The 14,656-nt window shown below is 37.6% G+C and overlaps 1 protein-coding gene across 3 annotated transcripts in view; it reads left to right on the forward strand.

The window, feature by feature from the left end:
* Positions 1 to 4,110, forward strand: part of TDRD9 (tudor domain containing 9) — a 66,771-nt gene extending 62,661 nt beyond the window's left edge. For all 3 annotated transcript variants that reach the window (XM_083837995.1, XM_083837996.1, XM_083837994.1), the window contains 2 exons: positions 1,764 to 1,836; positions 3,108 to 4,110. In XM_083837995.1, coding sequence (XP_083694121.1) covers positions 1,764 to 1,836; positions 3,108 to 3,203 — 169 coding nt within the window. In that variant the 3' untranslated portion in view covers positions 3,204 to 4,110. The remainder of the gene's footprint in view (positions 1 to 1,763; positions 1,837 to 3,107) is intronic.
* The last annotated feature ends 10,546 nt before the right edge of the window (positions 4,111 to 14,656 follow it).

A 14,656-nucleotide genomic window follows, 5' to 3' on the forward strand; every position in this document is an offset into this window, starting at 1 on the left:
GACATCTTCTCTCGCAGGAACTTGGCAGCTTCATGCTAGCTGTTCGTGGTTTGTGTGTGCATCCAGAAGGGGATGGGAGAGCTTCGTGAAAGCTGTACCTCAGAGATGTACACTACTTGCACTTTCAAGTGAAGTAGCATCAGTGCAAACTGCCAGCTCCCTGTTGGTATTTCACATCTGTGAAATCCTTGCTGAAGTACCAGCTGTTGGACGTACTGCTGATGCAATAATTAATTTCCTGTTTGTGTCCTAGTACCTCAGGCCAGTTGGTGTCTGTGTTGCTTTTGGACACTGTCATCTACTACCATGTTTAGACTTCAAAGCTAAGTGAAGTTTGCTTGCATGATTCATGTGGTAACAACTGCAGGGAGAATTCAGGGAAAGTGGAGAGGCAGAAAGAAGCATAGCCACAAAACATCTCTGAAGGTGCCTGTTTGTCTGTGGCAGTAACAGGAGCTTATACTTGGACATCAACTCCAAGATGAGAAATTCAGGACACAGAAATGTCACTGCTATTTCTTGAAGTTTATGAATACTTAGTATTGTTTCAGGACCTTTTTTGGGTTGATCGTTCAGACATTTACAGCCAGTCAGGAAGGGAAGGAGCAACCTACGCAGGTCCTTGGCATTGCTGTCTTTACTGGCTCAGTCAGTGCTGATGCTGACAGCCTTTCTGAACTATTCTCAACCTTCTGGATGTCTTTCTTTAGGATTTAAGCCTTTCTGTGGTGACGTTTTCCCTTCTGGAATCTTTGTGCTGCTACTAATTCTGTTCCAACAGTCCTGCTGCTATTTTTCTACCTTTCTTACCTCTTTGTGGCCTTTCCACAGTTTGTTCTTGGCTATCTGAGTCAAGGTTACGTAGCCATCCTGTGTTTGGCCCTGGGACACAGGCAGCTAAGCTTGGGAGCTTACAGCAGGGGTTCTGCAGCGTGGGGAGGTGTCATGCTATCAAGAAACTAAAAGTGATTGTCTCTTCCTTCAAAAAGGTAAAAGAATGTGAAATGGAGAAATTTCAGAAAAAGAACCCAGAATAAAAGGAATAATCTGGTTATTGTCATGTCCCATTCCTATGTTTAAGATCTTTCATAATTTTGAATATTTTTCACCTTAGTTTAAGGTGAAACTTCCTCTTGAAAGAAGAAAAAAAACAGATTTTATTAGTAATAGTAAATACATACAAATGTAGCTTCAATGATCTTTAATTACTTTTTTTGAAAGCTAATTATATTTTACAGTATGTCACCACTGCTTAAGACTAAAATGTGCATTTGAAAAACACATCTAGACAGAATTCAAGTGTACTACTGTTGTACTTTGCACAGCTTGAGGAAATAACAGGAGCGGACAGACAATCTATAATAATAGAGTTGTCTTGCAAAACAAAATGCCCTAAAAATAGTTTTATTATACATTCTAATGAATAAGCATGCATAAAAATTACAGAATAAATGATATTTGCAAATTCTAATACTTTATCAGTTTAAAATATAATCCCTTTCTTTAAACAAACCTGCAGTTAACCCCTGCAAAACTGCAAAACCCCTGCAGTTACTGACCCTGTAAGTTTATCTTTCAACTTCTTAAACTAAAGGGGCAAAGTACAGGTAAGTGAACTAGTTACACTAGATTAACATGGAAATTTAAGATTCCTTTCAGCATAGACACCTTAAAGACACACGGCTGTACCTGCTATAAACATTTCTTTGTATTTACAATTAAATGTAAGTTTATTTCTTAAGGTTATTTTTATTTAATTTCAGTTTGATCTGCAAATCACGACCTCGAGATAATACTGTTCCTAAGTGGTATGAGAAGCCATATGAGTGGAATCAAGTAAGTGTAGAAATATAACTTGAAAAAAAAATTACATATATGAAAATGAATAGAGTACCCCAGTATACTTAGTTAAGTGGCCAGAGTTAGAATCTCCTTTGAAAGGAAGTCTCTTGAGCCTGAGGGGGAAAAAAAAAACATACTGAAATTGAAGATACTGAAAGCACTATAGGACTGAATTTTAGGCACAAAAGCTGTTCTGTATGCATCTGCCTGTATTGAGATCATATTTTCATAGTCTTTTTTATTTTTTTGTATACAGATGTTTAGCCTTTTCAAACAGAACACTATGATATTTGAGTTGAGCTCGTAGAGGCAGCTTTACCTTTGGAAGTTAAAATTTTGTATTCCTCTTATTAAATAGTTATGACATTTGAGAAACAGATACATTTTTCTTTAGGATTTATCTGGATGCATATTTTAGTTTGTTTTGGGTTGCTGTTTTTTCAGGTGATTTTCCCTCTTAAGCTGACAGATGTGCTATATTTTAGAATTGGCATGATGGCATCAGAAGGCAGTGTTCTTGAAATCCTGGAAGGTTAAAGCTGAAGAGTGTAGCTTCCTACTCTATTAGAAATCTTACCTTTCTTTCTAAAAGGGCTTTTGCAGGTCACTAGATTCCCTGTGTGGTTCTCATGATAAACGAGTGCATATTCTTAAGTAGAAGTGAGTGAGAAATTGCAGAGTGCAGTAATAAGAGTTGCATATGCACCCTCCTCGTCACTTTCTCACTCCAAGGCATGTAAATAAGGGATTTAGGTCTCTTTTGGAAAGACTGACAGTAGTGGATAAACACCAAGGGCACATGTTTCCAGTAGGCATTCACTAAGGGGCTAGAATGTGTCTTACTGTCTTAAGCCTAAGTATTTTTATATTCTAATTTCTTTTTCTTTGGTATTGTCAAGATCATCTCTTATTCAGCTATATTACTGTTTACGTTTTTATAATGTGTTAATGTATAAACCCTATATCAGGATTGCATTCTAGTCTAAACAGTTTCAGGACATTACTCACGTCATCGCTTAACATACGATCTGTAATGCCTTGGCAATGATTGTGGCATAGAATTCTGATTCAGACAAATCATGAGATGAGAGCTGCTATTATAAAATGTCCTGTGTAGAAATATGTAGCATATTCAAATGCCAGTATGATTTGAAACAGTCAAAGCCCTTCGGAAGTAGAAAAAGGCAGTATTTTCCTTAACTATGTTGTATAGGAAAGCATTTATTAGACTGAATTCTAACTTCGATCTGTTGTCTTCTGATTAGGTGGATTCACAGCATATCATTGACCAGTCAGAAAAGCAGCAGGAAAGAGAAGACGGTCTTTATCAGCTACATAAGCTTGTTGTGTTGAATGTTTAAGTATTGCTCAAAGTCTCTTCAGAGGAAGAGGTATTACATCTAGTCTAAAAAATTGTCTTCTAGATAAGCCTAGATAAGATGTTTGTTTTGCAAGACTGTCCCTTAAAATTAGTGTAAGTGTACTGAAATACAGCTTGGGTGTATGTTTGTTCTTTAAAAGCAAAAGTATGCTGACCTAGAGCAGATGGTTATTCATAAAACAGGCTTACTTAAAGCAGGATGCAGTTTTCAATTTAATAATGCTGAGTAGGTGTATCACAATGGACATGAAAGACAAAACCTGGGTTTACTTGTTCTTTTTCTGTCTCAAAGCTCATGAGTAATGGGTCGTGATTTTTTTCTTTAGTTTTCTTTGTCTCGTTTTCTTAGTTTCTGAAGTCATATAATGGTATTGTCTTTGAATGTAAAAAAACGGAAGTCAAAGGAAAACAAATTTGGATTATGTTCTGATCTAAAGTGTAACTTTAGATACAATTTTTTATTTTTTTTATACAACAAAACCTAATATAATGTTTCCTTTTCCTGTATGGCAGAAGAATGCTTTTGAGTTACTGATTCATTGTACCTTTGTTTCATCTTTTCAGCTTGTTTTTCTGATCCATGAGATCTTTAGTCCTAAGAATGAGGTCAGTGGTTTCAATGTAATATGTAGAACTGAAATGGGTTTGTCTGTTCTGTTGTGCAGTCATGCTTAATAAAAGTTAAATTTAGTTATTAATGGTGTGTGATTGCGTTTATGAAATACATGAATACAAAAGCAGTATATGGAAGAATATTCGTAGTCTGTTTTAACTCAGTGGTTTGAAGATCATTTAATAACTAGTCTTCTAGACAGAAACAATTGTCACAATTTAAAAAAAGGGAAGCGGATTTGGGGAAAAGGGGGTGATGATTAATTTAAAGAAATTATTTTAAGTTGTACTTAGAGTGAAAAGGAGCAGCTGTATATTAGGCAATTTCAGTAGCTTATTTCCTCCTTTATTCAGTAGCATTACTTCCTCAGATTCGTTTTAGTAATTCCTGTGAATCAAGCTATCATACTTCATAGTGAAATGGGTTTCACAAATTTTCTTCGCACTGTTTCATGGACAACAGTATTTCTCAACCGAGTGTTGTAAACAAATTGTGTTGCATCTAAACACCCTTGGGGGGTACACAAAACACGCAGAATGGCAAATCTTTACTCTGCCTGCTAGTGATGGGAATTTCGGTAGGAACAGGTAACTTCGTAATACCAAAATGTATGATATAAATGATGTAACTTTTTCAAAAGGAGTCTTCTTAAGGAATACTGAAGTTGACAGAGGAACAGTATGTATTTACTATAATCTGTTTTTTAATCTATTGATAATGTGTCTTGCTCTCCTGGTTGATTCATGTGCATGTGCTGCCATCTGCTGGGGTTATTAATGTGCTTGTTGCCCTTTGAACTTCTGCTTGCATGATGTAATTAATGCCTTCAGTAAAGAAGAGATCCTCTGTAATGGCTCATGTCCTAATAAAACTGATAGGTTTCTGCTCTTGTCCTGATAATGAGAAGAGTTGATAAGAGTTTTTTGTTTTGTTTTTAACTCTTAAGAGGTCCCAGTTTTTATCTTCAGGTGCTTGTTAGCATCTGTCAGAATGAGATTTCACTTGCCACGCTTTACTAGTCATCATTTACGTTGTGTATTTCTTCCATCACTAAGTTCAAGGCAAAAACATTATTTGTGTATATTGGTCTTATTAACTAGTATTTCCATTCTTCACAGCCTTCAGTAGTAATGATAAAATGATTAATTGCGTTGATAAGTGCTCCTATCAGTAGGTGCAAGTCTGAAGATGTACCTTCATTGTTACTTATAATTTCACCCACAGCTACAATGAAATCAAGTAGCAGTTATATATTTTTAATATATTTATTTTTAAAGATATATATTTTTTGCAATTACACATTATTAATTTTGGAACTTAATTGCCATAGGCTGTGCTAGAAACCAAGCATATAAACAAGTACAGAAAATAATTGGAACTCCAGGGAAGGCAGATCCTTCAATAGCTGTTAGAAGTGAGGGACTCAAACTCCCTACCCTACTGAATTTCAAGAGCTTAAGGAAATACACTGGAGGAATGCCTAGTTTTTGTCCTTTACCAAACGTTTTCTTTTGGCAAATGTCAGGGTGAAGAACATTGTTTCTTTATCCTTTTAAAGATGCTATAATGAGTCAAACTAGTACTAATAATTCCTTTTAAGATTGAAACCTCATCTTTTACTTTGGAATCAGCAATAGTAAAATTACATAGTGAGGATGAGCACTAGTGTAATGAAATGTCATGTAACTAGGTATACACACTAAATAGGGTTGGTCAGGATATGTAGTCTGTGTTTCTTGTCTTACTCTCTTATATGGCCTCCTACTCCTGTTTATGCAGGATTCTGTAGTTAAAATGACATTGATTAATAGATGATGTTCTCTGCACTAAGATCTTCTCTGTTAGGTGTAGGGCTTCCAGGATGCAGATGTATCATGCAAATACAAATATTCCTGGCCAAAAGGACTCAAATTTGAACATGAGGTGCAGTGGAATGCGATTATGGACAAATACATCTTTAAAACAAAAAAAGGAAAGTCGCTAGTTGCTACATGATTTATGACTTCATTTCTGTAAATTAGTATTTGAAAAGAATTTCAATTGTTGAAGAAGAATTTTAGCTGATAACAGACTTGGTAAACAGCCTAGATGATCTTTTAGTTTATACTGAAGACTTGCAATTTTCATAGGTTACTACTTCTCCTGGTTACCTCTGGATTAGAACATAGAAATGAGATAGGCAGAAGACTTCTGCCTGATAGGCAAAAAAAAAATAAAAAGACAACTTGGGGAACTTTTGGAACTGCAGTTCAATATATTAACTATATGAAACATCTGACTCTTGAGTAAATTTGGCAAACCCTATGTAGAGTGATTAAAAGTGCTGAATCTGAGAGTGTTTATGAATTTCTCTAAAAGAGTGATAGTGTCACAACAGAGAATGATGTGGAATTTGGGAAATCGTTGGGCTGGAACTATTGTAGCTTCAATTTGAAGTCTGTCATGCTTACGTGAGACAATGGTAACATTACTATCCCCAGTGTAAGGAAAACAGTTTTCATTTTCATAATCTATTTCTTTTAAGCTATTATGAACAGTATTGTCAGCCCAAGCCAGCTGACTGCAGTCAGCCTCGGTACCTATCTTCATTCTTCAAATAAGTACATTAATCGCTCCTTATCAGTCAGATTATCTCTAATGTTCACATATCCTTAAACATTGCAGAGTAAGGTGGTTTCCAAAAAGGTGTGTTTTGAGAGGAGAGAGCAGGAAGGAGATGAGCAGGATCTTAACCTAATGGCAGTTATGGTGTTATGGGTTATGTACCAAAAATAAGAATTCCAAACATCTGCTAGCATTTTTGAGGACAGCTATTGTGTTAAAAATGATTAATACATAGTCTTAGTAGCAGCAATGGCAGAAGAAGTAGTGTGTTGAAAATGCCCAGACTTCAGTGTCGTCTTAGATTTGCTTTGAACAGATTTGGAGTATTTTTTGCCAAACACCTTTTTTAGCACTCAGTTGTAGACCATGAAAAAATCGTAGATACGGAGCTACGGGAGAGAGGCCAGTGAAGAGACATGATGATGATAAAGGGCTGGAGTGTCTCTGCTATGAGGAAAGGCTGAGAGAGCTGGGGCTGTTCAATCTAGAGAAGAGAAGGCTCAGGGATGGATCTCACATGAATGTATATCAACTGTCTGAAGGGGGGGTTTACAGAAGATGGAGCCAGGCTCTTTTCAGTGGTGCCCAGTGACAGGACAAGAGGTAATGGGGACAAACTGGAACACAGAGGTATTCTATCTGAAACTGGTTGGAACTGGACAGTCAACTGGAACTCTCCATCCTTGGGGATGCTCAGAAGCTGTATATAGTCCTGGGCAGCAGGGACGTTGGACCCCATGATCTCCAGAACCTCAACTTTCAGTGATTGTGAAAGAGTTTTTGTTTTCCAAGAGTGTAGATAGGAAGGTCTGAAGCCACCTGTTACATGTTATCAGATAATCGCAGAAGATAACTTATGAACGCAGGAGTGTTGGAGTAGGGGAAAACTATGTAAAATAAAGAACAGCAAGAAAGCAACTAGAACGTACAGCTTTCCTACTGAGCTGGTGGTTTTAAAAGGTGAATGGCAGTGGAAGGTAAGGAAAGGTTTTTTGGAGATTGACCATATAGCTAAGCTTCAAGATCTTTTGTTTGTTTTGCTTTGGGAATTAACATACCTGTACTTGTGAAATCAAGCAATTTCAAATCAGTTTTTCCTTCCTTGTGGAAATTGAGCACTGAACTCAAAGCAGGGTTAGGATTTTCACATGGTACTCCCCTACCAGTGTGACAGTAAGGATGCGGGTGATTTGTATGAACTGTGTGGATCTCCTGCTCAGACTGTGGACACTTGCAAGACGGCATTATATGCATTCTGCAGTGAGCATCAGAACGAGAAGACGAATATTGGTGTCAATTTAAGAGGATTTACTTCCAAAGGAAGCAGGAGTGTCCTTTTTCATTTACGTCTGATTTTCATGAGGTACAGGTGAGTGCGTATAACATGTTCAGAAATGTTGATCTTTTCAAGTGTACTGACATTGTTGTAGGCATCTGAGCTACCTATTTGTAAAGCTTGCTCGTGTATTTTACGTGAGCTTTTGCTTACAGTGCAGGCATACAGAGAGTTGACAGTAAACGCGAATGTGATTGCTGCTGATGGCAAGTCTTAGAATTATTGAAGCTAATACTCTTGTGCAGCAGCTAATACAATTCAGTGGCAGTGCTACAGGATGAGGAGTATACAAGAGGGGAAGTCTGCGATACTTGGGAACTTCCAGAGGACATACCAGCGCTTCTGTAGACAACAGCTTTTTATGCTTGCTAGGTGGATGCTTTCAACAAAAGAATGCAAATGGTAACAAAGTGAGCCTAGGAACAGATGTTTTGTAATACTGTGTTGTAAATGTTCCTATCACAGATGAGAATTGAAACAGAAAGGACTTGCACTCTTCTCTGTGCACATGTGCAAGACAACAAGTTCAGCTCAAAACTTGTCATGCTGCTAAAGGCATTCAGTGAAGACAATAGAATTATTATCAGTTTGTCTTCATTTTGTTGCTGCCAGATTTTTATTAAAGTAATTTTACTACTTTTCAGTTTATTTGAACTGAGATGGTCCTTATTTTTTCAGCTATAGCAACATAGATATTATGATTGCTTGACAACTATAAATCTAGTCACTTAGATCTTCCAGCATAGTATTGCTTTATTCCTTTTTTTAATCTCATAATAAGTATTGATGTGCAGTCAACTATAGCTGGCCATCTTTTGGTAGAAGTTTTCTCAGTTCAGAATCATTTCAGCAGCTAATTTTAATATAGTCTGAAATAGTCCTTGTCTGAAGCAGATGAAAATCTACTGTAAGCTGTTCTGAAACAGAGATGATGCTTTACTGCTATAATACCTGCTATAAAGAAAAGTGTATATGGCTATAGATTAGTGTAAATTTTTCAATGGCATTTCTTTTGTTCTTTATAGTTTCTCCAAGTACAAGAAGAATGATCTACACTTCATAGTGTATGCACCACTGCTTGATTAATGCAACATGATAGTGGAAAAATTGGCCAAAATTGCTAAGTATCCTGAGGTACTGGAAATGGTCTCCAGTTCTTATTCTCATTTATTTAGTGCTGGGGGTGAACAGGAGTTGTGTTGTATACTTAAACTTTCTGTGGATTAGCAACATACAGAATTGGAATCAAAAGGAACTTTGGGGCTAGCGAGGCTGTTAGTGCTGGCAGGTATTTACAGAAGGACCTTTGACGTTTTCTTGCTCTGCAGTAGTTCTTTCTTATATCCTCTTACTTTATAACTTGTGGAGGTGTACACTGCAGAGGAGTGGCTGCAATGTGGGTTTCTCTCTTTCTGTCAGGAAGAGATGTGATGCAGGAATTTTTCTTGATTCAAGCAGGAGTGGAGCAGTGTACAGGAATCTTGACTATGTGGTCCAGGTTTCCAGGTTATTAGATGGAAGAATATGGGTATCCCCTGAGAAGCAATCCGGACTGTTTTATTTATGCAATTCTGAATTGCGGCAGTGACTACTTAAACATCAACTAGTGGTTAGAAAAACAAAACACTCTAGCTAGACACATCCATTATGGAGGACTATACTAAACACCCTAACAATTGCAATTAAACATAACTTTTAAAAGCTCCAGCAAATCTAGAACCCAGCTAGTTGTTAAAAGTACAAACTGATACTATCAGCTACAGTACGCTCCATTTCCTCGGTGGGGCAGATCACATGCACGTGCTTTATTAACTCGCTGGCATTTGCTCCCTTTTCCTAGTTGTATGCCTGGATGATTTTTATTTCTTTTTTCTAAAGCCTTTTTTTAAAAAAAAAAGTCAGTAGTTTATCCTGCTAGCAGTCTCCAGGGTTCTGCAGTCATGAGTCCTCTGACTCATGCTGCAGGGTGCTCATGTGTCCTGTTTGCTTTCCTTTGGTTTTATTTTAGTTCTTGATGCCAAGCCATTTATGTTACCTTGCCTAAAGCTATATACAGCCTGTACCTTTGCCAGTGCCTACAGCCTACTGCTAGATTGTACTTTTGACTACTAGGATCTGTTGCAAACTCAAACCTAGAAGCTTCTCCTTACTGAGTCATTTGAGTGCTGCTCTATACTAACTGTCTCAATTGGTTAGAAAAAAAATAAAATCACAATAATTCTTTTGAGTATTTCAAGCAGAATGCCTGTCGTCTTCTAGTCTAAAGACCTAACATTTTGTTTTGGACTAGGAAGGGTTTTAGGACCATGATAGGATTCAGCTAGGACCTGTAAGAAAGTTAGTTTACATGTCTTAAGCTGCAGTAAGGGCTGAGAGATGAAAGTGTTGAACTAGGTCAATATTAGGTGTGATATGATGTGTTGAAAGAAATTTGTTTGTGGTGGTTTTTTTTTTGATACCAATTGCAGTTTCTGTAAGGAGCTGCTGGCTATTAGCTTGGTTTAGAATGTAATTGGTTGTGTTGAATTTCACAGAATTTGTTGGCCCACTTGCTCAGCCTGTCCAGGTCCCTCTAAATGGTAGCACAACTGTCCGCTGAATCAGCCATTCCCAGGGTTGGGTCGTCTGCCAGCTTGTTGAGGGTGCACTCTGCCCGATCGTCTGGTTCGTTAATGAAGATGTTGAGCAGTATTGGTGCCGTTAGCGACCACTGGGGTACATAACTAGTGACCGGACTCCAGCTGGACGTTGTGCAGCTGATGACAACCCTTGGAACTTGGCAGTTCAGTTTTCAGTGTCTCTTTGCTTACCTAGCATCCTCACTTTGTCTATGAGAGTGCTCAGGAGGACAGTGTCAAAAGACATAGTAAAATAAAAATAGCATCCGCAGTAGAAGGCAATCAGGTTGATCAAGCATGATACATGGAATACATGGAAGGGAATATTTTTTGTGTAACGAGTCAGCCATTCACAGAGACGATTTACATAAGGCCAAAGCTCTCTTAGTTACTTAATTCATGAAAAAGAATTATTGTGTTTATGGTCCAAAGATGTATAGAGATTTTTTTTGAAGGTTTCATTATTTTTGAGGTATGATGTAGTTAGTTTACAGTAGTCATGGTGATTGTTTAACATAATACATGTTAACCAGAGCTTCTGGGATGACTGCAGGAAGAATATTTGCTGGGTTTGTTCTTCTGACAGTTTTCAGCTGTCTTGTACTTACATAAATCACTTACTGAGATGCAACAAAAGTTGACATCTTGGAACAACCAAAACACTCATTTAAATTCTTACATTTTTCTCAGAACCAAAGACAATTTTACTTACGTTATTGTGTAGTAATTTGGGTAACAAACACTTTTGCTTCTATTTTCATTTAGCATATACTTCATTGTTATTATCTTACAAGTTTACAATTTTACAGATTTGTGGCATTTTCTTAGGGTAAAAAGCCAAAGTTAACCAGAAGTACAGGTAAGAACTTAGTATGCTTTTCCCGTTGAAAACGTTGCATCTTCCCTTAGCAACAGAAAGACTGTCAAAGCATGAGCAGCTTGGTATGAGATGAAGCCACTAGACTTAGGGACTTCTCCAGAGCAGTCGGTTTGTGTGTATCACACGCCACTTCTAAATCACTGGGTTGTACACATAGAGATGACCGTAATTATAGTTAGAGTCCAGCTGAACAACTAATATCTTTCTTCCCAGAATTTAGCAGTCTGCCATTTTGCCATTGTGTTAGGCAGGTGGGAGTAGCTAAGGTTGTATTTTTGTTTCTATGTACCCGGGGTACAAGAAGGCAATTGTTTTGGAAGATACAGATTTCACATTTACATATCCGAACGAAAGGCCAAGTCCTAGTTCTGCTGAGGAATGACTGTTACTTGCCTCAATTGAATATCCAGAGTATGATTTTGTATTATATGCTGTTTCGTGTACAGTGAATGACATGAAATGTGCTCACATTTTCATTGGTGAAGACTGTGATTGTTGTGTTATTACTGCATTTTTGGAATATCTTAAGGCTACAGAATAAGTCGTAATGGTACACAATGCCGCATTAGAATTATAGAATCACAGAATCACTAAGGTCGGAAAAGACCTCCAAGAACATCTGCTACAACCACCCCCCTACCACCAATGTCCCCCACTAAACCATGTCCCTGAGCACCACATCCAACCTCTCCTTGAACACCCCCAGGGACGGTGACTCCACCACCTCCCTGGGCAACCCGTCCCAGTGCCTGACTGCTCTTCTTGAGGAGAAATTTCTCCTCATTTCCAACCTGAACCTCCCCTGGCACAACTGGAGGCCATTCCCTCTAGTCCTATCACTAGTTACCTGTGAGAAGAGGCCGACCCCCAGCTCCCCACAGCTTCCTTTCAGGCAGTTGTAGAGAGCAATGAGGTCTGCCCTGGGCCTCCTCTTCTCCAGATTAAACAACCCCGTTCCCTCAGCCACTCCTCACAGGACTTGTGGTCCAGGCCCTTCACCAGCTTCATAGCCCTTCACTGGGCACATTCAACAGCTATACAAATGCACGTTGTATTGTACTCTAATGATTTTTTACGTGTACTTTTTCTTTATTGATAGGTGGCCAAATGCAAGTATTTCTCAATCTATTCATCAGTTCATATCAAATCATACTTTTAAGTGTTCTAAATAGTAACATCGTTTATTTTTCTGTTTGACAGCACCCATTTACTTTATTTAGGCTATTGAGCACCCCTCAGGTATTAATGACTTCTAGTGCATCAAAGCTGACAAACTAGAAATATCTGTCCTCAAATGATCACTCTGCTGAACTATCCTGACTCCTGAGCTTTTTGCTGTTGGGCTTCTGCTATGTTGTCAAGATGGAGATGGTAGAACTCTTTGTGCTGTATCTTGTGAAGGACATTTAAAACTGTTCAAGTATGAAGCAACAGGTTGTGTCAAAGACAGATATGGTGCTACTCCGCTGAGGAATACAGTTCAGCTAACTTGTATAAAGGCAAAATGGGGGATTTTTTATTTCCCCTACAAGACTGCAGTACAGAGAATAAATTGACAAGATACATTTTTCAGTTTCGGCTTGTCACAGGTCACTATAGTTACTGAAAACCAGAAGGAGGCGGCGGATCAATGGCATTGCCCACTACAGGTACAGTAGTTTCAAATAAGTTGTATATATTCTTTGGCCAATTAAAAGATTCTGTAAAGAAGATAGCAGCTTTGTCTCCAAATCAATTTAACATAAACTAAAGCTTTTAATGATTTGCCATAGTTCTAGGAACCTATAATATCTTATGTGATTCCTCTGTGAAAGTGAATGACATTGACGGGGCAACTCAGCTGTTAGTTTTGCCTTTCTGGACAGCACAGTCCAGACCTACAAGATTCTCTTGCTGTTGTCCCCTTTTTCATTAAAGCAAACAAACAAAGCAAAAACAAACAAAAACAACACTGCTTACAAACTCGAAACTTGGGTTTTGTTTGTTTGTTGTAAATAATCATTTTGTTGAGCTACTGAAAGTGTTGAAATAAATTCTTGGAAGGGAAGGTTCTAAGTTTGCTTTGCCACCCTGTTAGGTAATATTCTGTCAATTGTGGCATTTCAGAGAAATGCATCTGTTGAAACACTTGGAGCACCCAAATTTTTTTTCCCCTATTGTCAGCATCTTTAAGTTTGGGTGTTATTCCTCTGTATTCTTCAAATTGTTTCTGTGGAACTGGTTCCTAGTCATCCATCCTCCACTAATATATTTGTACAATGAATCATCATTTGTATGCTATTTTACAATTTACTTTAGAACACTTCTCCAATCCAGGAATATCATTCAGAATTATGTATCCCAACATAAAAAGTGATTATCAGATGTATGCAGATAACAAGATACAGTTTCAATTTTCAAATAGAATATATTTCATTTGGAAATAATTTAAAAAAAAAAAAAACAAAACACACAAAACACACCTGTAAATAAATAATGCTGCGTGATTTTATTTTTTAATTGGAAAGGAACATTACCAATTTTTCACGCCAAAAATGTTTTCAGAAGTTGATTATTCTGTAAAACAAGGTGTTGAGATTCTGAACAACTCTAGTAATCATACTCAAATTGAACTTTAATTCTGTTAAAAGGAAGGTGTGTTGTATTATTCCTTTCCAAGTCAGAGCTTTAAATTTTGTGAATTGGGTTTCTGGTCTCTTATCAGAGATGTGAAAGCATTATATAACATACTATTCACAATTTTATAGATTCTTTTGATTGTATCTGAGCACCTACAGAACAGACAAAATCATATGCTCTTTCTAGGAGGAGTCCCTCAAAACCTAAAATGATTTCACTGTGGAGTTTTAAACTAATTATTCTTTCCCTGTGACTTTTCCTAGATTACTCTGAGTAGCATTGTAAAAGGAAAAATACAATGATTAAAAACCCTTTGAGATCTGTGTTAGAAACAAATGAGTAAAATGAAGTATGTTGTTCTGTGATTACGATACGTAATTAGAACTAGCTATACAATTTTCATTCTTCTGGAGAGAAAAAAAAGGTTTCTTGCAGGAGAACCAAAATACTTGTTAATATGGAAAGTTCTGCAGTGGATATCCTAGTCAGGATCACAGTGAGGGCTGCAATGACAACATCACCATGGGTGCCTACTGTAGGCCACCTCCTGAAGGGTGGGAAGACCCCCTACGGCTGCTGGGAGGACAACGCGGAGGGAGGGGACAAAGCTATCCAGGAGTCATTATGGATGTCAGGGCAATACTTTCTAGACACAGTCTGGCAGAAGATAAATAATGAATACGTTTTGCTTTACTCTAGCTGTAATGTTATGTCTGATGTGCTTATACGTGCGTCTGATAAGTAAAGCAATACAATTGCATTT

This window comes from Anser anser, assembly GCF_964211835.1.
Source record: "Anser anser genome assembly, chromosome: 5".
Lineage (NCBI taxonomy): Eukaryota > Metazoa > Chordata > Aves > Anseriformes > Anatidae > Anser > Anser anser.